Source organism: Arachis stenosperma, chromosome 9 (genome assembly GCF_014773155.1).
Source record: "Arachis stenosperma cultivar V10309 chromosome 9, arast.V10309.gnm1.PFL2, whole genome shotgun sequence".
Lineage (NCBI taxonomy): Eukaryota > Viridiplantae > Streptophyta > Magnoliopsida > Fabales > Fabaceae > Arachis > Arachis stenosperma.
The window spans coordinates 102,476,336-102,502,263 of record NC_080385.1 but is presented as its reverse complement, the minus strand read 5'-3'; the positions used below and the strand labels follow the sequence as shown (position 1 = coordinate 102,502,263).

The 25,928-nt window shown below is 34.0% G+C and overlaps 1 protein-coding gene and 1 non-coding gene across 3 annotated transcripts; one reads left to right on the top strand and one right to left on the bottom strand.

The window, feature by feature from the left end:
* The first annotated feature begins 1,057 nt into the window (after positions 1-1,057).
* LOC130953949 (small nucleolar RNA R71) lies at positions 1,058-1,165 on the top strand. Its single transcript, XR_009076108.1, has one exon. It is a non-coding gene; the product is annotated as a small nucleolar RNA R71 (small nucleolar RNA).
* Positions 1,166-17,190: 16,025 nt separating this feature from the next.
* Positions 17,191-21,116, bottom strand: LOC130948602 (uncharacterized). Of its 2 annotated transcripts, XM_057877394.1 has the most exons (7): positions 20,644-21,116; positions 20,341-20,530; positions 19,967-20,143; positions 19,770-19,853; positions 19,159-19,240; positions 17,827-18,303; positions 17,191-17,747 (listed from the first exon to the last, which is right to left on the bottom strand). In XM_057877394.1, the coding sequence occupies exons 1-6, from the start codon at positions 20,907-20,909 to the stop codon at positions 17,864-17,866; spliced, it is 1,239 nt and encodes a 412-aa protein (XP_057733377.1). In that variant the 5' UTR covers positions 20,910-21,116; the 3' UTR covers positions 17,191-17,747; positions 17,827-17,863. The 2 variants fall into 2 exon arrangements, with proteins under 2 accessions (XP_057733377.1, XP_057733376.1); XM_057877393.1 differs by having other exon boundaries at positions 17,191-18,303; positions 20,644-21,115.
* Positions 21,117-25,928: the final 4,812 nt, after the last annotated feature.

The following is a 25,928-nucleotide window of genomic DNA, read 5'->3' as shown; positions in this document are numbered from 1 at the left end:
GTTCTTTGGTGAGCAAGGGAGGTTCATCCTCCCAAGTCTCATTTCCAAATAACTTGTCATTTAGCTTCATGATTGCTCCAAGGTATTTAGCAACTTGCTCTTCAGTGACATACTCATCCTCTTCAGAGGAAGAATACTCATCAGAGCTCATGAATGGCAGAAGTAAGTCCAATGGAATCTCTATGGTCTCATTTTGAGCCTCAGATTCCCATTGGAACTCAGAGGAGATTGGTACACGCCCACTGAGGTCTTCCTCAGTGGCGTCCTCCTCCTCTCTTTCCTCTCCACATTCGGCCATGGTTATGGCTTTGCACTCTCCTTTTGGATTTTCTTCTGTATTACTTGGGAGAGTACTAGGAGGGAGTTCAGTAACTTTCTTGCTCAGCTGACCCACTTGTCCTTCCAAATTTCTGATGGAGGACCTTGTTTCATTCATGAAACTTTGAGTGGTCTTTATTAGATCAGAGACCGTTGTTGCTAAGTCAGAAGTATTCTGCTTAGAACTCTCTGTCTGTTGCTGAGAAGATGATGGAAAAGGCTTGCTATTGCTAAACCTGTTTCTTCCACCATTATTGTTATTGAAACCTTGTTGAGGTCTCTCTTGATTCTTCCATGAGAGATTTGGGTGATCTCTCCATGAAGAATTATAAGTGTTACCATAGGGTTCTCCTAGGTAATTCACCTCTTCCATTGAAGGGTTCTCAGGATCATAGGCTTCTTCCTCAGATGAAGCATCCTTAGTTCTGCTTGGTGCATTTTGCATTCCAGACAAACTTTGAGAAATCAAATTAACTTGTTGAGTCAATATTTTATTCTGAGCCAAAATGGCGTTCAGAGCATCAATCTCAAGAACTCCTTTCTTCTGACTAGTCCCATTGTTCACAGGATTTCTTTCAGAAGTGTACATGAATTGGTTATTTGCAACCATTTCAATTAGCTCTTGAGCTTCTGTAGGCGTCTTCTTCAGATGAAGAGATCCTCCAGCAGAGCTATCCAAAGACATCTTGGATAGTTCAGAAAGACCATCATAGAAAATACCTATGATGCTCCATTCAGAAAGCATGTCTGAGGGACATTTTCTGATTAATTGTTTGTATCTTTCCCAAGCTTCATAGAGGGATTCACCATCCTTCTGTCTGAAGGTTTGGACTTCCACTCTAAGCTTACTCAATTTTTGAGGTGGAAAGAACTTTGCCAAGAAGGCATTGACTAGCTTTTCCCAAGAATCCAGGCTTTCTTTAGGTTGTGAATCCAACCATATTCTTGCTCTGTCTCTTACAGCAAAAGGGAATAGCATCAGTCTATAGACCTCAGGGTCTACCCCATTAGTCTTGACTGTGTCACAGATTTGCAAAAATTCAGCTAAGAACTGATGAGGATCTTCCAATGGAAGTCCATGGAACTTGCAATTCTGTTGCATTAGAGAAACTAATTGAGGCTTAAGCTCAAAGTTGTTTGCTCCAATGGTAGGGATAGAGATGCTTCTCCCATAGAAGTTGGGAGTAGGTGCAGTAAAGTCACCCAGCACCTTCCTTGCATTGTTGGCATTGTTATTATTTTCGTCTGTCATGGGTTCTTCTTCTTTGAAGAATTCGGTCAGGTCCTCAACAGAGAGTTGTGCCTTAGCTTCTCTTAGCTTTCGCTTCAAGGTCCTCTCAGGTTCAGGGTCAGCTTCAACAAGAATGCCTTTGTCTTTGTTCCTGCTCATATGAAAGAGAAGAGAACAAGAAAATATGGAATCCTCTATGTCACAGTATAGAGATTCCTTGAGGTGTCAGAGGAAGAAAAATGGAAGACAGAGGTAGAAAATTCGAACTTATCAAAGAAGATGGAGTTCGAATTTTGCATTAAGGAATAGTGTTAGTCCATAAATAGAAGGATGTGAGAAGAAGGGAAGTAATTTTCGAAAATTTAAGTAAAAGATTTTGAAAACATTTTGAAAAACACTTAATTGATTTTCGAAAATAAGAGTGGAAAAGAAATCAAGTGATTTTTGAAAAAGATTTTGAAATTAGAAATTAAAAAGATTTGATTGAAAACTATTTTGAAAAAGATGTGGTTAAGAAGATATGATTGAAAAGATTTGATTTGAAAACAATTTAAAAAGATTTGATTTGAAAACAATTTTAAAAAGATTTGATTTGAAAACAATTTTAAAAAGATTTGATTTAAAAAAATAATGACTTGCCTAACAAGAAAATATATGATTCAATCATAAAACCTTCCTTAACAGAAAAGGCAAAAAATGTTCAATCAAATCATTAATTGTTAGTAAGTATCTTTGAAAAAGGAAAGAAATTAATTTTGAAAGCATTTGATTGAAAAGATTGATTTGAAAAAGATTTGATTTTGAAAAACTTTGAAAACTTGAAAAAAATTTGATTTAAAAAACAAAATCTTCCCCTAGCACCATCCTGGCGTTAAACGCCCAGAATGGTGCACATTCTGGCGTTTAACGCCTAAACTACTTCCCTTTTGGGTGTTAAACGCCCAGCCAGGCACCCCGGCTGGCGTTTAAACGCCAGTCTGTCTTCTTCACTGGGCATTTTGAATGCCCAGCTTTTTCTGTGTGATTCCTCTGCAGTATGTTCTGAATCTTCAATTCTCTGTATTATTGACTTGAAAAGACACAAATTAAAAATATTTTTGGATTTTTAATAAAAAGGAATAATCAAAATGCAACTAGAATCAAATAACAATGCATGCAAGACACCAAACTTAGCAGTTTGAATACCATTGACACTAACAAAATGAGAATGCATATAACAAAACACTCAAGTCAATAGAATTCAAAGATCAAAACAAGGAAATCATCAAGAACAACTTGAAGATCAATGAGGACACATGCATGAATGCAATAAGAACAGAAACATGCAATTGACACTAAACTTAAGATGAGACTCTAGACTCAAACAAGAAATATTTTTGGATTTTATGATTTTGTAAATTTTTTTTTGTGCTTTTTCGAAAATTAAGTGAAAAGGAAAATAAAGGTATCAAAATTCTTAATGAGAATTCCAGGAATCATGCAATGTTAGTCTAAAGCTTTAATCTAAAGGAATTAGACATAGCTAGCTAAGCTTCAGCAAGACATTGCATTCAAGAGCTAAATTGATGATGATCAATCAGCTTTGGTGATGATAAGAACATCACCTTGAAACACTAGAATTCATTCTTAAGAACTCTGAAGAAAAATAATACCCAATCTAAGCAACAAGATGAATCGTCAGTTGTCCATACACAAGAACAATCCCCGGCAACGGCGCCAAAAACTTGGTGCGCGAAATTGTGATCACTACAACTTCGCACAACTAACCAGCAAGTGCACTGGGTCGTCCAAGTAATACCTTACGCGAGTAAGGGTCGATCCCACGGAGATTGGTGGTATGAAGCAAGCTATGGTCACCTTGTAAATCTCAGTCAGGCAGACTCAAATGGATATGGTGATGAACGAAAATAACATAAAAGATAAAGATAGTGATACTTATGTATATCATTGGTGTAAGAGCTTCAGACAAGCGTATGAAGATGCCTTCCCTTCCGTCTCTCTGCTTTCCTACTGTCTTCATCCAATCCTTCTTACTCCTTTCCATGGCAAGCTCGTGTAGGGTTTCACTGTTGTCAGCAGCTACCTCCCATCCGCGCAGTGAAAGCTAATGCTCATACACTCTGTCACAGTGCGGCCAATCACCGGTTTGGTTCCCTCCCCTACCGGAATAGAATCCCTCTTTTGCGTCTGTCACTAACGCCCAGTAGGTTACAGGTTTGAAGCACATCACAGTCATTCAATCATTGAATCCTACTCAGAATACCACAGACAAGGTTAGACCTTCCGGATTCTCTTGAATGCCGCCATCAGTTCTTGCCTATACCACGAAGATTCCGATTAAAGAACCCAAGAGATATTCACTAAGCCTCAGATGCTTGTAGAACAAGAATGGTTGTCAGTCACCTTGTTCATAGGTGAGAATGGTGATGAGTGTCAATCATCACCTTCATCAAGTTGAAGAACAAGTGATATCTTGGACAAAGAACAAGCGGAATTGAATGGAAGAACAATAGTAATTGCATTAATACTCGAGGTACAGCAGAGCTCCACACCTTAATCTATGGTGTGTAGAAACTCCACCATTGAAAATACATAAGAACAAAAGTGATCATTGGTTTCGGCCCCAGAGAGGGAACCAGAAGAACCAAGATGAAAATACAATAGTAAAAGGTCCTACTTATAGAGAACTAGTAGCCTAAGGTGTACAAAGATGAGTAAATGACATAAAAATCCACTTCCGGGCCCACTTGGTGTGTGCTTGGGCTGAGCAATGAAGCATTTTTCGTGTAGAGACTCTTCTTGGCGTTTAACTCCCGTTTTGGTGCCAGTTTGGGCGTTTAACTCCCATTCTTGTGCCAGTTTGGGCGTTTAACGCTGGGAATTCTGAGGGTGACTTTGAACGCCGGTTTGGGCCATCAAATCTTGGGCAAAGTATGGACTATCATATATTGCTGGAAAGCCCAGGATGTCTACTTTCCAACGCCGTTGAGAGCGCGCCAATTGGGCTTCTGTAGCTCCAGAAAATCCACTTCGAGTGCAGGGAGGTCAGAATCCAACAGCATCTGCAGTCCTTTTTAGTCTCTGAATCAGATTTTTGCTCAGATCCCTCAATTTCAGCCAGAAAATACCTGAAATCACAGAAAAACACACAAACTCATAGTAAAGTCCAGAAAAGTGAATTTAGCTAAAAACTAATAAAAATATACTAAGAACTCAACTAAAACTACCAAAAACATACTAAAAACAATGCCAAAAAGCGTACAAATTATCCGCTCATCACAACACCAAACTTAAATTGTTGCTTGTCCCCAAGCAACTGAAAATCAAATAAGATAAAAAGAAGAGAATATACTATAGACTCCAAATTATCAATGAAACATAGCTCCAAATTAGATGAGCGGGACTAGTAGCTTTTTGCCTCCGAATAGTTTTGGCATCTCACTCTATCCTTTGAAATTCAGAATGATTGGCTTCTTTAGGAACTCAGAATCCAGATAGTGTTATTGATTCTCTTAGTTAAGTATGATGATTCTTGAACACAGCTACTTATTGAGTCTTGGCCGTGGCCCAAAGCACTCTGTCTTCCAGTATTACCACCGGATACATACATGCCACAGACACATAATTGGGTGAACCTTTTCAGATTGTGACTCAGCTTTGCTAAAGTCCCCAATTAGAGGTGTCCAGGGTTCTTAAGCACACTCTTATTGCCTTGGATCACAACTTTATTTCTTTCTTTTTCTTCTTTTTTCTTTCTTTTTCTTTTTTTTTTTCTTTTTCTCTCCCCTTTTTTTTTTTTGTATTCGCTGCTTTTTCTTGCTTCAAGAATCATTTTTATGATTTTTCAGATCCTCAGTAACATGTCTCCTTTTTCATCATTCTTTCAAGAGCCAACAATTTTAACATTCATGAACAACAAATTCAAAAGACATATGCACTGTTCAAGCATACATTCAGAAAACAAAAAGTATTGTCACCACATCAAACTAATTAAGCTAGTTTTAAAGATGAATTTGAAATCCTGTACTTCTTGTTCTTTTGTGATAAAAACAGTTTTCATTTAAGAAAGGTGATGGATTCATATTGATAGCTTTAAGGCATAGACACTAAGACACTAATGATCATAAGACACAAACATGGATAAACATAAGCATAAAAATTCAAAAAACAGAAAATACAGAACAAGGAGATTAAAGAACGGGTCCACCTTAGTGATGGCGGCTTGTTCTTCCTCTTGAAGGTCCTCTGGAGTGCTTGAGCTCCTCAATGTCTCTTCCTTGTCTTTGTTGCTCCACTCTCATGATTCTTTGATCTTCTCTAATTTCATGGAGGAGGATGGCATGTTCTTGGTGCTCCACCCTTAGTTGCCCCATGTTGGAACTCAATTCTCCTAGGGAGGTGTTATTTGCAACCATGTCAATAAGTTCTTTGCAACCATGTCAATAAGTTCTTGAGCTTCTGCAGGCGTTTTCTTTAGGTGAATGGATCCACCTGTACTATGGTCCAATGACATCTTGGAGAACTCAGATAGACCATAATAGAATATATCCAAAATGGTCCACTCTGAAAGCATGTCAGAAGGACACCTTTTGGTCATCTGCTTGTATCTTTCCCAAGCTTCATAGAGGGAATCACCATCTTTTTGTTTGAAGGTCTGAACATCCACTCTAAGCTTGCTCAGCTTTTGAGGAGGAAAGAACTTAGCCAAGAAGGCCGTGACCAGCTTATCCCAAGAGTCCAGGCTATCTTTAGGTTGTGAATCCAACCATGTTCTAGCTCTGTCTCTTACAGCAAAAGGAAAAAGCATGAGCCTGTAGACTTTAGGATCTACTCCATTAGTCTTAACAGTCTCACAGATCTGCAAGAATTCATTTAAAAACTAATAGGGATCTTCTGATGGAAGTCCATGGAACTTGTAGTTCTGTTGCATTAAAGCAACTAGCTGAGGCTTCAGCTCAAAATTGTTTGCTCCAATGGCAGGAATTGAGATGCTTCTTCCATCAAATTTGGAAGTAGGTGTAGTATAATCACCAAGCATCCTCCTTGCATTATTGTTGTTGGGTTCGGCTGCCATATTCTTTTCTTGTTCGAAAATTTCAGTAAGATTATCTCTAGCTTGTTGTAATTTAGCTTCTCTTAGTTTCCTCTTCAAAGTCCTTTCAGGTTCAGGATCAGCTTCAACAAGAATGCCTTTTTCCTTGTTCTTGCTCATATGAAAGAGAAGAGAACAGAAAAAGAAGAGGAATCCTCTATGTCACAGTATAGAGATTTCTTTATGTTAGTAGAAGAAGAAAGGAATAGAAGAAGGAAAAGGTAAGAATCCAAACACAAGGGGGAGGAATGAGTTCGAATTCTTGAGTAGAAGAGAAGTGTTAGTAGATAAATAAATAAATAGAAGAAGATGAGAGAGAGGAGTTTTCGAAAATTAATTTTGAAAAAGGGTTAGTGATTTTTTGAAAATTAAAAGAAGAAACAAAATTAAAATTAAAATTTGAAACAATTAGTTAATTAAAAAGAATTTTGAAAAAGGGGTGAGGAGTTTTCGAAAATTAGAGAGGGAAAAGTGGTTAGTTGGTTTTGAAAAGATAAGAAACAACCAAAAGACAATTAGTTAGTTGAAAATCAATTTTTGAAAAGATAAGAAGTTGATTGAAAATCAATTTTTGAGAAAGCTGTGATTTAAGAAGATATGATAAAAAGATATGATTGAAAAGATATGGTTTTTAAAATTAAAATTAATTACTTGACTAACAAGAAACTAAAAGATATGATTTTAGAATTTAAAGATTGAACCTTTCTTTACAAGAAAGTAACAAACTTCAAATTTTTGAATCAATCACATTAATTGTTAGTAAAGTTTTTGAAAATCATGAAATAAAGATAAGAAAAGATTTTGGAAAAATATTTTCAAATTTTCGAAAATCATGAAAGAAAAATGAAAAAGATTTGATTTTTTTTTTTGAAAAAGTTTTGAAAAGATAAGATTTTTAAAATTGAAAATTTGACTTGACTTATAAGAAATAGCTAAGTTTTTTTTAATTTTTGACTAAGTCAACTCAAATTTTTGAAATTTATGAGAAAATTACGGGAAAGATAAATTTTTTTATTTTTTTTTTTAAATTTTTAATTATGAGAGAGAAAAACACAAAAAATGACTCACAACATGAAAATTATGAATCAAACACATAATGCATGCAAGAACACTATGAATGTCAAGATGAACACCAAGAACACTTTGAATGTCAAGATGAACATCAAGACTTATTTTTGAAAAATTTTCAAGAAAAGAAAAACATGCAAGACACCAAACTTAGAAATTTTTAATATTTAGACTCTAAGAATTCAAGAATGCATATGAAAAACAACAAAAGACACAAAACAAGAAAATATAAAGATCAAACAATAAGACTTACCAAGAACAACTTGAAGATCATGAAGAACACCATGCATGAGTTTTTCGAAAATATTTTTGAGAAAAATAAAAATATGCAATTGACACCAAACTTACAAATTGACACTAAACTCAAACAAGAAACACAAAATATTTTGGTTTTTTTTTATTTTATGAATTTTTTGTATTTTTTTTGAAAATTGTTTTGGAAAAAACAGAAAAGAAAAATTTTTGAAAGATTTTTGAAAACTTTTTTAAAAGAAAATTACCTAATCTGAGCAACAAGATGAGCCATTAGTTGTCCGAACTCAAACAATCCCCGGCAACGGCGCCAAAAACTTGGTGCACGAAATTGTGATCATCAACAATGGCGCCAAAAACTTGGTAGCGCTCTCAAACGTGAATCACACTTTGTCACAATCCCGCACAACTAACCAGCAAGTGCACTGGGTCGTCCAAGTAATAAACCTTACGTGAGTAAGGGTCGATCCCACGGAGATTGTTGGTATGAAGCAAGTTATGGTCATCTTGTAAATCTCAGTTAGGCGGATTCAAATGATTTATAATGGTTTTCGAAAATAATAATAAATAAAGCATAAAATAGATGAAAGAGATACTTATGTAAATTATTTATGGGAATTTCAGATAAGTGTATGGAGATGCTTTGTCCCTGTTGGATCTCTGCTTTCCTACTACCTTCCTTCAATCCTTCATAGTCCTTTCTATAGCAAGCTGTATGTAGGGCATCACCGTTGTCAATGGCTACATCCCATCATCTCAGTGAAAATGGTCCAAATGCTCTGTCACAGCACGACTAATCATCTGTCGGTTCTCGATCATGTCGGAATAGAATCCATTGATTCTTTTGCATCTGTCACCACGCCCAACAATCGCGAGTTTGAAGCTCGTCACAGTCATTCAATCCCTGAATCCTACTCAGAATACCACAGACAAGGTTTAGACTTTCCGGATTCTCAAGAATGGCCGCCAAAGGGTTCTAGCTTATACCACGAAGATTCTGATCAAGGAATCCAAGAGATACACGCTCGTTCTGAGGTAGAACAGAAGTGGTTGTCAATCACGCGTTCATAGGTGAGAATGATGATGAGTATAACAGATCATCACATTCGTCATGTTGAGGTGCAACGAATATCTTAGAATAAGAATAAGCTAAATTGAATAGAAAATAGTAGTAATTGCATTGAAACTCGAGGTACAGCAGAGCTCCACACCCTTAATCTATGGTGTGTAGAAACTCCACCGTTGAAAGTACATAAGTGATAATGGTCCTGGCATGGCCGAATGGCCAGCCCCATGAAGGTCTAAAATTGAATGGTAAAAGACTAGACAATCCAAGACCGGACACTAGTACAATAGTAAAAAGTTCTATTTATACTAAACTAGCTACTAGGGTTTACAGAAGTAAGTAATTGATGCAGAAATCCACTTCCGGGGCCCACTTGATGTGTGCTTGGGCTGAGCTTGAGCTTTGCACGTGCAGAGGCTTCTCTTGGAGTTAAACGCCAAGTTGTAACATGTTTTTGGCGTTTAACTTTGGTTTGTGACGTCTTTCTGGCGTTTTACTCCAGAATGCAGCATGAAACTGGCGTTGAACGCCAGTTTGTATCATCTAATCTCGAACAAAGTATGGACTATTATATATTACTGGAAATCTCTGGATGTCTACTTTCCAACACCATTGAGAGCGCACCATTTGGAGTTCTGTAGCTCCAGAAAATCCATTTTGAGTGCAGGGAGGTCAGAATCCAACAACATCAGCAGTCCTTTGTCAGCCTCCTTATCAGAGTTTTGCTCAGGTCCCTCAATTTCAGCCAGAAAATATCTGAAATCACAGAAAAACACACAAACTCATAGTAAAGTCCAGAAATGTGAATTTAACATAAAAATTAATGAAAACATCCCTAAAAGTAGCTAGATCCTACTAAAAACTACCTAAAAACAATGCCAAAAAGCGTATAAATTATCCGCTCATCACTTACATAGCTATGGCAAGTTCAACATGAATTTGATATCATCCTCTGAAGCTGGAATATGTCTACCTCATAGGTATACTCTCTGAAACATCAAACTCCCTAAGTTTTAATAAAACTCCTAAACTGGAGAGAGGTTTGAGACTGGGAAAAATATAAAATTATCCTTTCATCCAAATTGACAGTCACGTATATCTCTCTCTCCCTTTATTTCTTTCTTTTCATTCTAATTCTTCTAGAAATAGAGAAGAGAAATGTGAGTTAAGAAGAAAAGAGAGTTGGAGCATTATTCATCATTATTTTCAAATTCATTTTTCTCATAAACTAGAGTTATAGTTGATGACCTGTTTGTAGGTTCGTGTTTCTCTCACTTCCTCTTCGCATTCATACCACCTATTGAGGTAAGTGTTTGAGATAAAAAAAACTCTCATCTCCTTTCTTTTTTCCTTATTTTTGTGTTTAGGGTTCATGGAACCTAAAATTTGCGTGTTTAATTCTTAAAGGAGATGACAACACATGCTCAAGGACTTTTGGGTGTCATACTTTCAAGGTATAAGGTGACAAAAACTCTCTTCCTCATTTGTTTCAATTTTGTCAAAAGTCCTAAGTAATAATATAGTTAAATTAATGAAATAGGTTGATTTGGAGTTGATTGAACACTAGGAGAAATCCAACAAATCTAGTGGTATCACTGTTCAAGGTATGAGTTTTGTTTTATAAATAATCATTATGTAATGTTATGTGAAATCCTATGCTAGTTGACGTGAGGATATTCATGAATTATGCATGATATGATGTTGTCATGTGTTATTGCTTAAGATCATTGAGAATGAACTTATGATAATGATACCAACTTATGATCTTGGTTTTAGTTGTGAATTATATGCTTGTGATAGAGATTATTATGTGTGTGAATAGATAAGGTTGATAATGAGAAGTGAATATTTGGATTGAGATTTTTCTATTTAATGAGTTGTTGAGTGAAAAAAACATAGAGAGTTGAGAATGAAATAAATGAGTATGGCTTAGTTTTGAATGATGGTTGAAAGAATTGATTTAAAGTCGGATATTCAAATTTGTGGAGTTTATTTTGTCATAAAATTGAGGATGTCTAGTTTATTGCCTTAAAACAATGGAAGCAAAATTATTTTTGTAGAGAAAGTTATGGCTTTTGGAAGTTTGGAGGTCAAAATTAAATTCTACAGAACATGACATTACAGATTGAAACATCCACACACAAGAAAAACGTATATAGGTGGTGCAGATTTTACAATTCACAACTTACCGACAAGTGCACCGAGTCGTATCAAGTAATAAACTCAGGTGAGTGAATATCGATCCTACGAGGATTAACGGATTAAGCAAACAATAGTCAATTGATTATTCTAGTCAGACAATCAAAATTTAGGGTTTCAATAGCAAATAATATAAAAACAGAGAATTAAATAAAAGCAAACTAAAATTGGTTAAGAAAATAATATGACAAAGATAGTTAAGGTGTCAGAGATATTTAAATTTCTGGATTAATATTCAATGTCAACTACCTTGATCATGTAATGATTATGTTTATGACAAATCCCAAGTGATTAAATTCCTTTTCCTAGGCAATCCAATCTCTTCTAATGCAACTAATCATCAATCCCTTGATCACTCAGTTGCATTAGAGGGTGAAGTTCAAATTCTGATTTATATGCCACATAATCCTAAGAACCCCAAAGCATAATGCAGTTATATGTAATGTACCACATTAAGTTCAGATAATTAGAAATTATGAGAGATTGGTTTTAAGCTGTAATTCTAATGATATAACTTTTCTAAGACTCGAATAGAATTCAAGTTGAATTAGAGTTATTTTTCAATAATCACTAATTCTTAGTATGAAGAACGAAACCAATTCTTAAACAATAATCAAAATATTAATTAAGAGTAAAAGAACAAATAATTATTGATTCATCAAAGTAAATAGAGCTCAAAACTTTAACAATGGAGGATTAGTTGCCCATAGTGCAAAAAAGTTCTAAATCCTAATCTAATATAAAACCTAAAACTAATGAAAAATGAAAGACGGAAGAGAGAATGGAGAATGAGCTATTTGTAGCATGACATCTATTTGTCTACGGAATCCAATAGATAGAACCATTTGTGTTTTGATTTTCATTTCATTTGGAGAATGAGCTATACATAGTTTATAGAATCTTCTAATATGTGTTGAAATAGTAGAACATTAAAAGACTATATTTTAGGATGAATTGCAGCTACCATTCCTAAGTATGGTCATAGAGCAATATTAGAAAAGTATTTTGTTAGAGCATGATATTGATTGATATTTACTCAAAACTGAACGATGCTCCAAGTAGAGTTACATCTTTCTAATGGAAGAACAATATACTCAAGGTTTTAAAAATTATTAAATACAATGGAGGATTTTATATGTAACATCAAATAAAGTTCTTCCTCAAGCAAGATTGTTATAGAGAATCAAACTTATAACATGGAATAAGGCTCCCATGGTTAACAAGTACTACTATAAAAATATTTGATAAATTCTTAAAATATAGCATGAGGTTATCTCTGACATATAATCAAGATTTATCTTTTTGAGAGAAAGTGATTGTACGAAGTGAAAATTTTAGACAAATTTTTCTTATAATTCTACATGGATCAAGACAAGGTACATTTAATTGTAAATTCGTTTTATCTTTGACACTTTTGTCAAGTGCTCAAACTAGCCAAAGAAATCAGATTTTCTATAGACACAACTACTTTATATCAAGAAGAGACAACACAAATATGAATTATGTATTCTAGAAACTATCATCATTCCTTTTTTAGACATGGCATTTTATGTGTTAGCTCATTATTTTTTTATCAAAATATTTTGGACAATATGTCATCAAAAGATTTTTTTAAAGTAAGAACTATATTGACTATTATAGTAGATAGTGTGAAAGAGGTCAACAACCATTTTATGCCTGTTATTTTTAGAGAGAAAAAATTATATCTTAATTCAAATTCAATCTATATAGATGACAAGAATATAAAATATTAATTAGACCTCTTTGGCTCGAAATTATTGAAGACTTTAACTTCTTTTAGGTTGTCTCCGCACAAACTAATACTTAGATTTAATGTCCCAGTGATATTACTAATGAACACCCATCAATTCAATGAATTTTTATAATAATACAAGGCTACAAGTTAAGAAATTTTAAAAAGTCATTTTGGTTTCTAAGGATGAAGATAGTACCAACAAATGAAATCTTCCTATAAATTTTAACAAAGACAATTTTATATAATAATATATTTTGTTATCATAATAAATATGTCTTGAAAACAAAATCATATCTTATATTGGATTGTATTTTTCATATGGCATTTTATCATGACCAACTTTCAAAAATTAAGAGTAACAATAACTTGAAAGTTTTGTTAAGGAATTATTATGAAATATCTATAAATTCAATTATCAATGTTGTTTTTAAATATGTCTTTGAAAAGATAAGATCTTAATATAAGTATTTCAATTTTATTTTAAATTATACAGAACTATGAATGAATAATTTTTTTATTTTTCAATTATAGAAGTGCTAGTTATTAATGAAAAAAAAGTTTAACTAATATGTATCTTAAGAGAACAAATTAAGATTATTATTAGTAAAATTTTGTTAACTTTTTATTTTAATAAATATAAAATAATTATATTGAAGAAAAGAGCAGAATTTTATTATAGTCAACAACCAACATATACTTTAGCCCATACGTTTAAATATTAATGGCTAATTAATTGTCAAAAATAATAAATTTTGATGATTCTTTAGCATTTTTCTCTATAATAAATTTTTTTTTGTTAGTAACTTTAATATGTGCATAGGATACATGTTAACTAAAAAAAAAAAACCAATTTGAAGTGTAAAATTACTAAAAGAAAAGATGTCCTAAAAAGGCAATTTTAAGTGTAAAATTATTGAAAGAGATGTCCTTCATCAAATAATTTGATTTGAGGGATCAACTTCTCCCACTAAAGGGAAAGAAATACAAATTATGAATTTGAAGAATTGGTCCGAAACTTCCATGGTGGAATGCTATATTGCCTATATATATGTCTCCATATGGTTGGCATGGCAACTTTGGATATTGGAGATACATATTTGATGCTATGCTTTTTCACTCGAATTATTATTATTCACTGTTTGCAACGGGACTTCATCCGGGGCCATCATCACAATAATTGATATTCCATCAGCTTTGTTGGAAAGAAGACAGTGTATCAAAACTAAACGAAAGGCGTGAAGGTCTAAAGTAACGACAACAATGTTGATCATTTCGTAAACCCCAAAGGCTATTCTTTGGGACAGAACTCCATCGACTGTTAAAAATAAAATAAAATAAAAATAATCTTCATATGATAGATATAATAAGCAGATAGATAAGGCCATGTCCTAAGAAGATGGGATGGCAAGCTAAAATACCAGTCAGAAATCACAATGAATTTATGAAATAAAAAATATTAATTTTGTTATTGGGTAGTTTAACAAGCGATTCTAGTATCTTTTACAATAATAATAATAATAATAATAATAATAATAATAATATATCAATTTAAAAAAATGATACATTTATTATACATTTATTGAATTAAAAATTTTAAAAACTTCTAGTAATAATAATTTTAAGGGGTAAGTACTGTTTTGGTCCCTAAAGTTTAGGGCCAGAATCGAAATCGTCCCTCTTCTAATTTTGAATTTAAAATCATTCTTAATGTTGTTTTTCTTATTAAAATCGTCCTTATAATTTTTTTTGGACAAAAATACCCTCACCACTACCAATACAATTACCTCCTCCACCGCCACCAACACCAACACCAACACCAACACCACCACCACAGCAAACAACTAACAGAGATCAATTAACAAACTTCTTCCATCAACAGCAAACAACAATTCAGAAATCAAGAAAACCAACAACTCAAATCCAACAATGATTCAACAAATCAAAGATTCAACAAATCAAGAAGCAGAAGAAGCAGAAGACGATGCAGAAACAGAAATCGAAGCAAGAAGTAGAGGCAGCGAGCAGCAGCGGAGCGGAAGCCGACGACGACGAGGGGGTCACGACGGCGACCTCCCTGTTTCTCCCCCCCCCCCCCTCTTTCTATCTCCACCCCCGGTAGCGTCGTGAGGACGACGGCGGCAGCGCGGCGAGGACGCGGTGGTGATGAAGGCGCGGTGGCTCCAAGCCCGTGACCCCCTCACTCCTGATCCATCTCTCTTCGTGGTTCTTCTCACGATGGCACGATGCAAACGGCGCGATGGTGGCGGCGACTGAAGCACGAACGGCGGCGACAGGGTCTAACGACAGCAACGCGAGCAACAGCGAGCTGCTCCCTCCCCGACGCCATCCCCCTCCCCCCTTCCCTTCCCTTTCCCTCCCCTGCCCCTGCACCTTGTATACCCCCCCCCCCACTCACGCGTTTTCTCCCCCCTTCCCTAAACACGCGTTTTGTTTTGTTTTTTTTTTATTTATAATTTTTATTATTAAAATAGGAATAGGGGTAGTTTAGGAATTAAATTAAAAATTTTAATAAAAAGGGCGATTTTAATATAAAAAAAACATTAAGGATGATTTTAAATCAAAAATTAGAAGAGGGACGATTTCGATTCTGGCTCTAAACTTTAGGGACCAAAACAGTACTTACCCCTAATTTTAATGTATCTTTAGAACATATGATAATAAATTTGAATAATAATAATAATAATTACACATAAATTTAATTTGCGAAATTTTCACTGCCACCGTTGAAACCAAACCTTTAGTAGATCCTAAATTACAGGAGTTACAAAAAAAAAAGATCCTAAATTACAGGAGAATTGTGAAATTTGACACTAACACTACTACTAGGCATTCTCTCCTTGGATAAATTCCCAGATTCATTAACATTTGGGAAATTGAGGAAAGTTGACTGGGGAAGGGTGTTCATTAAATAAGCAAAGTATAAAGTTTTAAAGTTTTCATATGAATCCATTACAAGTTTGATTTAAGGTCCATTTGAAAAATTTTAAAAGTTATTTTTTTGAACTTTTAACTTATAAAAATTAGTAATATTAATATTTGGTGTAAATTTTAAAATTAAATTATAAGTTTTTAAAAAATTATTTAAGTATTTATAGATAAGTTAAACAAAATGACTTTTCTCATAATAAAATTTTTTTTATTATATTTCTTTTAAAATAAATACTTTTAGAACTAAAAAAACAAACACAAAATAATTTATTTATAAATTATTTTTAATATAAATATTTATTGTTTAAACTATTTTTTTAAAAAAAATTTAATTAAGTTGTTTATCCACTTCATTTTGCATTTGATAAATAAAAAGCTCATGTGTTTATATTTGTCGTTTTTAAAAATTAAAGATATTTTTTAGAGCACCTAAAGAAAAATTTTTTTAAAATTAACTTGTGCTTATCCAAATTAAAATATCTAATATAACCTCATATATTAATTAATATTCAAATTTAATTCTTATATTAATATCTATATAATATTTTAAAATTTTAAAAGTTATTTTACTAAACACACTTTTACTTATGTTTATTAAAAACCACTTTTAATTTAATTTACCAAATACAAATACTACAAATTTTAAAAAATAAAAATTTTACCGCTCAACAATTCTTCTAATCCCCAAAGAAAGTAAAAAATTTAGGTTTTAACTAACCCTTGTAACAAATTTAAAATTACTATTAGTAAAAATTTCAAACCATCTGTTTTAATAAATACACATCAATTATATTGAAAATCAAACTTTACACAATTTTTTATAATAAATTTGAGTATATAAATTTCGAATAAAACGTTTTCGTCTCCAAAATATTTTATTACGTTAAGATTCCTAAACTTTACAAAAATAAAACCTATAAATCCTTCTATCACATTTTTTAAAAACTTATTTATTTGTCCAATTAAAAACACCAGAATTGACTAAAATAAAAACTTATATATTTTTATAAAATTTAAAGACCTCAACGTAATAAAATTTTCCAAAAGACCAAAACATCCGATGTAAAATTCTTAAAAACCTATCTAGGTATATACTCTAAATTTTTTTATTCGTAAAAACACATGGTGACTAAACCCAAAAATTTAAATGCATTAATATCTTTAAATTTACACTCAAATTCACTACTTGTTTTGAAACTAGGAATATAAAGATGATTTATGAGGATACATCCCTATACATCACGTTCACCACCGAGGAATTATTATTCACAGAAAATTCATTTCTTTCCTGGAGAGCTGAAACTCTTTCTCTCTAACTTCTAGTTTCATGTACATATTAAACTCAAGTCCCCAAAGATTTTACTTACACAGTTCTCTAGTATTCAAAGTGTATGAAAAACACACAAAAAGTGGAGGGGACTGTGTATTTCATGTTCCAAGTATCACGGAGCATCATAGATGTCTCCTCCATTCATCAACTAGCACTCTTATTTTTTCTAATGAGGCATGACAAACAGAATAAACTAATCCCTGCAATTAAATTATGAGGGCACTACATATATCTTGCTCACTTGGTTTCATAGTCAAATGCTAGATGAGGGACAATATACGAATCAAAAGGATAGAAAATAAGAGCATGTGGGGGAAAACCTATGAGAAAATGTGAACCAAATAAAAACCTGAATATTGGTGTCGGCCCTGCAGCACGAGAATCTTCAATGACTCAAATATACAATCTCCCTATTTGTACTTATAAATTACTTCATATAGCTCAAACAAATGGGGAAAGAATAAAACCATTGCTCCTGATCCATATCTGCCAACCAGATCCAGAATCAACAGTTGCTTAACAAGTGAGATCCCATTTTCTAATTCTACTTTTCAGATCGACTTACCTTTGGCACTTTCTAAAACAAGCAAAAAAGCAATGCATCAGAACCTCCTTCCAATATTCGCAACCCTTCGGGCTACTCCAAATATAAGTGCCTTGGTCAGCAGTCCTTGATCTACAGTGCAGGCAAGGGCAATAACTCCACCAAAAACTAGAAGTTTAGGAATGTTCCTCCCAATTGGTTTTCCAGAAGTATCCTCATTTCTGGTCTCTATGATGTCATTGGTTGCATTTTCCAAAGAACTCAGATATTCTGGAGTTATTTTAGTATTGATTTTAGCAGAACGAGCACAAGGTGACAATGGGGCACCAGAAGCGCGCTCTTTTTTATATATCCGTAGTGCAGGATCAAACTTCTTGACTGCTCCCCACATGCCTTGACGAACTCCAAGCTTAGCAATTTCCCAGGGTATGCCCATATCTTCGTGGTGAAACAATAATACTTCACACGCAGTCAGCTGGTCATCTTTTCTTGATTTAACTATTCCGCACATGTAAAATATATGCAAATAAGTTTTATTGTCTATATAAGAATGGAATAAATGAGCATGCAAAATTCAAATAAATCTTTGACATCCCATGTAATAAATCCTACTTTGACAAAATTAGTGTTCTACAAAATATCTCTGATCGACTCGCTGCTTGATTATAAATTTTGATAGAATACTTTTTTATAACATAAGGCAATGTCTAAGTTGATTTGGAACGAGTAAATTTAAAAGTTGAACTGTGGAGAAGGAAGTTTTGGAATATGAAAATACAGTTAAGTAGGATTCGAAGTAACGTTAGAGTATGAGACACATAAGTTAGCAATATCTGGGAGGTGAAAACTGGGATTACATCATACAAGTTGAATGGTCGATTTAAGACAACACCTACTACATGCCCTATGATTTTAATAATGGACAGTGAAATTTGATAAATACCAGATAGGAGCCAATAAATGAAGGTGTATGATGATATTATTCACACCTTGGACTGATATCACGATTCAGACAAAGAAGAGAAAGCAATCCTCTCTCTCTCTCTCTCATAACTCATTCCCATTGCCAGCTGAACAAGTTGGAAACAAGTATATGTCTGTCCCCACTACTATCTAGTTCACATCATATCTGTTTCTTAATATATCCTTTCTTCTATGTACTTTACTACTCCTAACATAATCTTTTTAATCCAAGGATCAGACTATATATAATAGTATTGGCTGTCTTTTTAGAAAGTACAGCAGATAGCTTCAATAATAAGTAGTTATCTAGACACGTAAAAGATTTCTTAACACATGCAACACACACATAAGTAAAAAGTACTTTAAGTTAAACTTTAAGCTTCCTCTTACCTGGACGAATGCACCAGCTTGAATAATAAAGATCAACTCGTTTAGGTTTGTTGTGCCTTGGCATAGATGGACAAGGGACACCCTAAACAAATTGATATAAGAGATTAGAAATATAATATAAATTCTCCATCCCAAAGAATGAGAAATCATATCTAGCTAAGAATAAGATCATTATCATATTTAGCTACAAGCTATTCCATGTCAAGGGAAATGACTTATTGAATTCCACTAACTTCACTTTAATATTGCTACGAGGTTGAGTAAACAATAAGGCAGCACACTTCACAATACTAGTGACATGGATTTCAAGTCTCTCCATACTGATGAAGCTAGAAAAAACTAGTGTGTAAATATTTGCAGACAAGGGAAGAGAAAGGAAAAGGGTATGTTTTGACACAAATTATGTTTCTAGAATGGATAATCAAGATGAATCAACATAAATTTTTTATGACAATAAGACAGTGATTCTTTTGAGCTGAAGTATCATAGAAACTTGATAATAGTCAAATTTTCAACTAAAAAACTGAAAGCTAAATTGCAACATCATAAGTCTTTGTTACAAAGCCATCACCATTTTACACTATTAGACAGCAGAGAAAACATTTACAAACCTTTGTTACGCAGTAGTAAGCTTGTCCAGCATCCCAAATTCTTCTACCAATGATATATTCTCTATCACTGCAAAAGAAGGGGAACTGCAGCAAGCGAGAATTGCAATTCGCAACACATGAGAATATGCCAAAGGCAGTTGCAAGAAACATCTAAATCCAAAAGGAAGTTGAGATTGACTCCGGTGTCCAGCACTTACCTTGCGAACCCAATGTACCATCATAGTCCCAGTAACAGGGCACTCTTGTAAGGTTGAAGCATGTATAAGCATGTCATCCCACTTCAACCGATACTCGTCATCCCAGAAGAAATCCCTCAACAGCTCAGGAGTTGCATCTTCATACACGGTTCTACTTCGGTACTGCGGCGGCCCAGTCTAACAAATGCAAACACATTCAAATTCATCCAAAACCAAGTCAGCACCCAGAATGTATCATGCAATGCAATTGGTCTCAAAATTCGATCACCGTTACTATAGCATTTTGTGGTTTAGATTGTGGTTGTGACTTCAGATGCAGCCACAGTTCTTGCAATTACAAGAATAACGAATTTCGAAAGGTGTGTAGTGAGTACCTCAGGGTCCCTACGCCAAGCTTGGTAGCTCATAGTAGGAGTAGAACGGTCCATCATCTGAATCCACGCGGGTCCACCATCTTTTTCTTCAACTAACATACTCAAGTGCTTCAAGTCCTGTTCCGTCACCAGAGCACTAACCTCGTTCTCCCCATCATTCCGTTGCAACGAACTCGACCCCGCACCCGAACTGTGTGTGCCACGTGGCAAGTAGCAAGAAACCGAAAACCGGTTATACAAATCAGCAACGAAACCGGAAAAAAAAAGAAACATAACTGAATTCAACTGAATTTCAAAGCGCACCTGGTGGAAACGGAGAAGGAAGAAAGGTCGGTGTGGGGACCAGAGGTGGAACCCAAAGCAGCCCAAGAAGGGAGGCGAAGCTTGGGGAGGTAGTAGTTGTTGGAGGTGGGCTCGATGGAAGCCAAGTTGTCGGCCCACTTGGGCTTCCAGGCCCAACCGAGGACAACGCCGACTATAACGGCAATCCAAAGCGGAGCGATGAACACAACAAGGTCGGACAGTATGTCGACAGCTGTTGCCATCTCCATAACCCCAAACAACGCCATACAGAAGTAATGGCGAATTGACAAGAATACCCTCGCTCTTCTTAATCGGATAAAAAAGGTGTGTGCGTGAAAGCGCGGCGATTAATTGGAGTTGGAGGGGGTTGCTGAGAACGAGAAAGAAGGAGGGTTTTGGTTTGAGTAGGAAAGAAGATAAATAAAGCGAAACGGATGAGAATGAGGGAAAAAGATATGTGATTGTGTCGAGAGATTGAAGAGGAGAGACTAGAGAGAGGGCAGAGAAAAAGACGAGATGGTGGACCAATGCGGATAAGGATTGTGCGATAAGTGGTGGGTAGAAGTCATATTTGGATTGTCGTAGGGCCACACCTATACCGTACTTGTACACTATACACTTGTACATCAGTATATGTGTGTATAGTTCTTTTTTTAATTAAAAAATGTTGTAAGAATTATTCAAGTAGTGTTTGTATATTGATTTAGTATGGTCTTTAGTATTGAAAGGATTGAGTATTGAGATTGTATTTAGTAATTAGTAAAATTTAAATTTAAATTTTGGAATACAATTTTAGTCTTTTTAATATCTCAAAAAAATAAAAACATAAGAGGAATAAAAATTAAAACTTTAATAATATTTTTTTAATAACTAAAAATATTTTAATAAATATTTATATCAATTATTCTTCACATACAAGTTATTTTATTATACAAGTCTATATAAGTCATTTTTCCTAAATCATTCTCACGCGCACGTCTTACGCACGCACATTTCACGCGCTTCTTAATTTAACAGATTTCAATCAACGCGCACACGTTCTTCTTCGTGCCATTACTGCACGTTCTTTTTCTCTTTTGTTATCGTCGTCACCAACACCACCACCTCCTCTTCCTCATCCTTTTCCTCCTTCTTTTTTTTTATTAGAATTTTTTCTCCTCCTTCATTTTCCTCCTTCTCCTCTTTATCTCGTTGTTGAAGATAATGAATAACTCAAGTTTAGATTATCTTAACCAAAACGAAATTGATCATTGTTTTTAATCCAATCAAGTAGCTGAAGTGTGGTTCGATTCTAGTTAATTTTTTCGTTACCAGTTTATGATTCTGTAGGTGAATAATGTTTCATCGTTGATTAATTGAATTGAATGTAATGTAAAATTTCGGTATTAAAAAAAATACTTTTTTGTATTTGCAGCAAATTTGGGTGTAACACGAAGATATTTGGGTGTATTTTTTAAGAATTTTTTGTGTATGTGTGCTGATAAATTCGGCATAATTCAAAACTCTTCTTCTCCCTCCTCCTCATCTTCTGTTACTTCTTCTTCTTTTTCATCATCATCATCATCTTCTTCTTTTTTTCTTATTCATATTAAATTTCTTTTTATTTTACTCTTTTAACAAGAATAAAAACAAAAAATTTCAAACAAAGAAGAAAAAAAACATATAATGATACAAAATTACTTGAAAGATGATGAACTTACATTCATTCAACTAAAAGAAAGAAAAAAATAAGGAAAAAAGATGAAGAAAAAAAATGCAGCATTAAAGGAAACACTTTTCTATATTTGCAGTAAATTTGGGTGTAACACGAAACTATTAGGGTGTATTTTCTAAGAATTTTTTGTGTATGTGTGCTAATAAGTTCTGCATAATTTAAAACTCTTTTTTCCCTCCTCCTTATCTTCTGCTGCTGCTTCTTCTTTTTTTCATCATCATCACTATTTTCTTCTTTTTTTTCTTATTCATCTTTTCCTTTTTGTTTTACCTTCTCGAGTTTCTTCTTGTTTTACTATCACCAACATCACCTTCTCCTCTTCTTCCTCCTTCTATTTTTATTAGAATTTCTTCTCCTCCTTCCTTTTTCTCATTCTCCTCTATCATTAGTTATCTCGTTGTTGAAAATAATGAAGAATTCAAGTTCAGATTGACAATTGAACAAGAACGAAATTGATTATTTTGAATCCAATCAAGTGACTGAGGTGTGATTCAATTCTAGTTAATGTTTACATTAGTAGTTTATGATTCTATAGGTGAATAATGTTATTTTTGTTTGTGAAAATTGTTGTTCATCGTTGATGGTTTGAATTGAATGTAAGGTAAAAGTTCTGTATTATAGAAAATATTTTTCTGTATTTGGGTGTAACACGAACATATTTGGGTGTATTCTTTAAGAATTTTGGGTGTATGTATACTGATAAGTTCTGCATAATTCAAAACTCTTCTTCTCCCTCCTCCTCATCTGTTGTTGCTTCTTCTTCTTTTTCATCATCATCACCATCTTCTTCTTTTTTATTCATATTTTTTTTCTTATTTTATCTTCTTAAATTTCTTCTTATTTTACTCTTTTAACAAGAATTAAAAAAAAATCAAACAAAGTAGAAGAAGAAACACATAATGGTACAAAATTACTTAAAAGATAATGAACTTACATTCATTCAACTAAAAGAAAGAAAGAAATAAGGAAAAAAAAGAAGAAAAAAAAATGCAGAATTAGAGGAAACACTTTTCTGTATTTGCAGCAAATTTGGGTGTAACACGAAGATATTTGGGTGTAACACAAAGATATTTGGGTGTATTGTTTAAGAATTTTTGGTGTATGTGTGCTGAGATATTCTGCATAATTCAAACTCTTCCTCTTCCCCCTCCTCATCTTCTGTTGCTTTTTCTTCTTCTTCATCTTCTTATTTCATATTTTGATAATTCTTCTTGGGAGAAAAAAATCAAACAAAGAAGAAAAAAAATATATAATATTGCAAAATCAATAGAAAGAGAAGGAGGAAAAAAATGCAGCAACAACAACAGTAATAAAAAATGACGATGAAAATGAAACACGCGAAGAAAAAGGAGGAAAAACGCAAAGAAGAAGGAGAAGAAGAAGGAAGAGGAGGAGGAGGAGAAAGACGAAGCGCGGCGCACTATAAAAACCGTTGAGTAGCGCGCATGTTAACACGTTCGTATGAGTGAGTGTCCTTTTTGTAAGGTTTAGACCAACTTGTATGACTTATAAACCAAAATAACTTGTATATATAGCACTTCTATATTTATATATTATATTTTATATCTATATTTATCGTAAGTAAAATAAAATACTAAAAAATTTAATTTAGTCTTAATATCTTTCAACTTCTATTTTTCGATTCCAATCACCTTTTCAAACAAAATTTTAGTGATTATCATAGAATAGAAAGCTATAGAGATAGTTATAGATATACAAAATTTAAACAAAAAAAAATTAGTATAATTGGTGTTTAATTAAAATTCTTATGTATTTTGGTCAGCTGTTTGAATTTTTACACTACATAAAAGAGGTTTAGGCTTGAAAAATTTGTAGCAAAAGAATTTAGTCATCGTTATTATTAATGGTTGTTTATTTGTAGTAACATAAGAAGGAAAAAAATAACCCACAGAAAATATAATAAAATCCTATTTTAAGATTGAGATATGGCTATTATTTTTATAAATAAAATTTTAAAAGAATGACAAATAGTTTTTTAATCTTTTCGCTATAAATTTTTGAAGATTTAAAAATATATTTAAATTTTTTATCTTTTAAAAATTTGGACACAGATTTTTTTGTTCATTTGAATTTATCAGACCCAATAAAAAAATCAAAGGTGGCTTCCGTTGTATTGACCTGGCCGATATACGGATGCACACGTGAGAGAATTTTTAAAATATGACAAATTAGATCCAAGGATCGATATATTCAGATTTTGAGAAAGTCAAACATTTAAATATGTTCGGTATCTCGGGTACCAGACGGTTCGGAGTGGTTCTCGGATGAACAAGTGGGACGTAGCCTGTAATCGGGTTGCGAGGGTGAGACGGGTAGGCCGACGTTCCGAGCTCTCAATGCGAAGAGGGGTGTCTGGTGCACGAATTTGTAATCCGCACAACTAACCAGCAAGTGCACTGAGTCGTCCAAGTAATACCTTACGTGAGTAAGGGTCGATCCCACGGAGATTATTGGTTTGAATCAATCTATATTTATTTTATTAATCTTAGTCAGGATATTAATTAAAATTATCAGTTGGAATTATTAGATTGGAAAAATAAAAGAGAATAAAAGCGTTACTTGTTGTGCAGTAATGAGAAATATGTTGGAGTTTTGGAGATGCTTTGTCCTTTGAATTTCTACTTTTCCTTGAATTCCTCTTCCCACACGCAAGGTCCCTTCCATGGCAAGCTCTATGTAGGGTGTCACCATTGTCAATGGCTACCTCCCATCCTCTCAGTGAAAACGTTCCTATGCTTTGTCACAGCACGGCTAATCATCTGTCGGTTCTCAATCAGGTTGGAATAGAATCCATTGATTCTTTTGCGTCTGTCACTAACGCCCAGCCTTCAGGAGTTTGAAGTTCGTCACAGTCATTCAATCCCAGAATCCTACTCGGAATACCACGGACAAGGTTTAGACTTTCCGGACTCTCATGAATGCCGCCATCAATCCGGCTTATACCACGAAGATTCTGATTAAGGAATCTAAGAGATACTCATTCAATTTGATGTAGAACAGAGGTGGTTGTCAGGCACACGTTCATGGATTGAGGAAGGTGATGAGTGTCATGGATCATCACCTTCTCCATAATTAAGCGTGAATGAACATCTTAGATAAGAACAAGCGTGTTTGAATGGAAAACAAAGTAATTGTATTAATTCATCGAGACGCTGCAGAGCTCCTCACCCCCAACAATGGAGTTTAGAGACTCATGCCGTCAAAAAGTATGTAATTCAGATCTGAAAATGTCATGAGGTGTAAAATAATTCTCTAAAAGTCGTTTAAATAATAAACTTAGTAACCTAGGTTTACAGAATATGAGTAAGCTAAGATAATTGGTGCAGAAATCCACTTCTGGGGCCCATTTGGTGTGTGCTGGGGCTGAGACTAAAGCTATCCACGAGTAGAGGCTTTTCTTGGAGTTAAACTCCAAGTTATGACGTGTTTTGGGCGTTCAACTCCGGATCATGACGTTTTTCTGGCGTTTAACTCCAGACAGCAGCATGTACTTGGCGTTCAACGCCAAGTTACGTCGTCTATCTTCGCGCAAAGTTTGGACTATTATATA

What these genes read in the sequence shown, in the direction of transcription:
- LOC130948602 (XM_057877394.1), bottom strand. Translation starts at nt 20,909, where the DNA reads ATGGCGTTGTTTGGGGTTATGGAGATGGCAACAGCTGTCGACATACTG. An exon ending in CTTGGCGTAGGGACCCTGAG is followed by an intron (nt 20,144 to 20,340) that starts GTACTCACTACA and finishes TGCATTTGTTAG; the next exon opens with ACTGGGCCGCCGCAGTACCG. An exon ending in CTTACTACTGCGTAACAAAG is followed by an intron (nt 19,241 to 19,769) that starts GTTTGTAAATGT and finishes CAATTTGTTTAG; the next exon opens with GGTGTCCCTTGTCCATCTAT.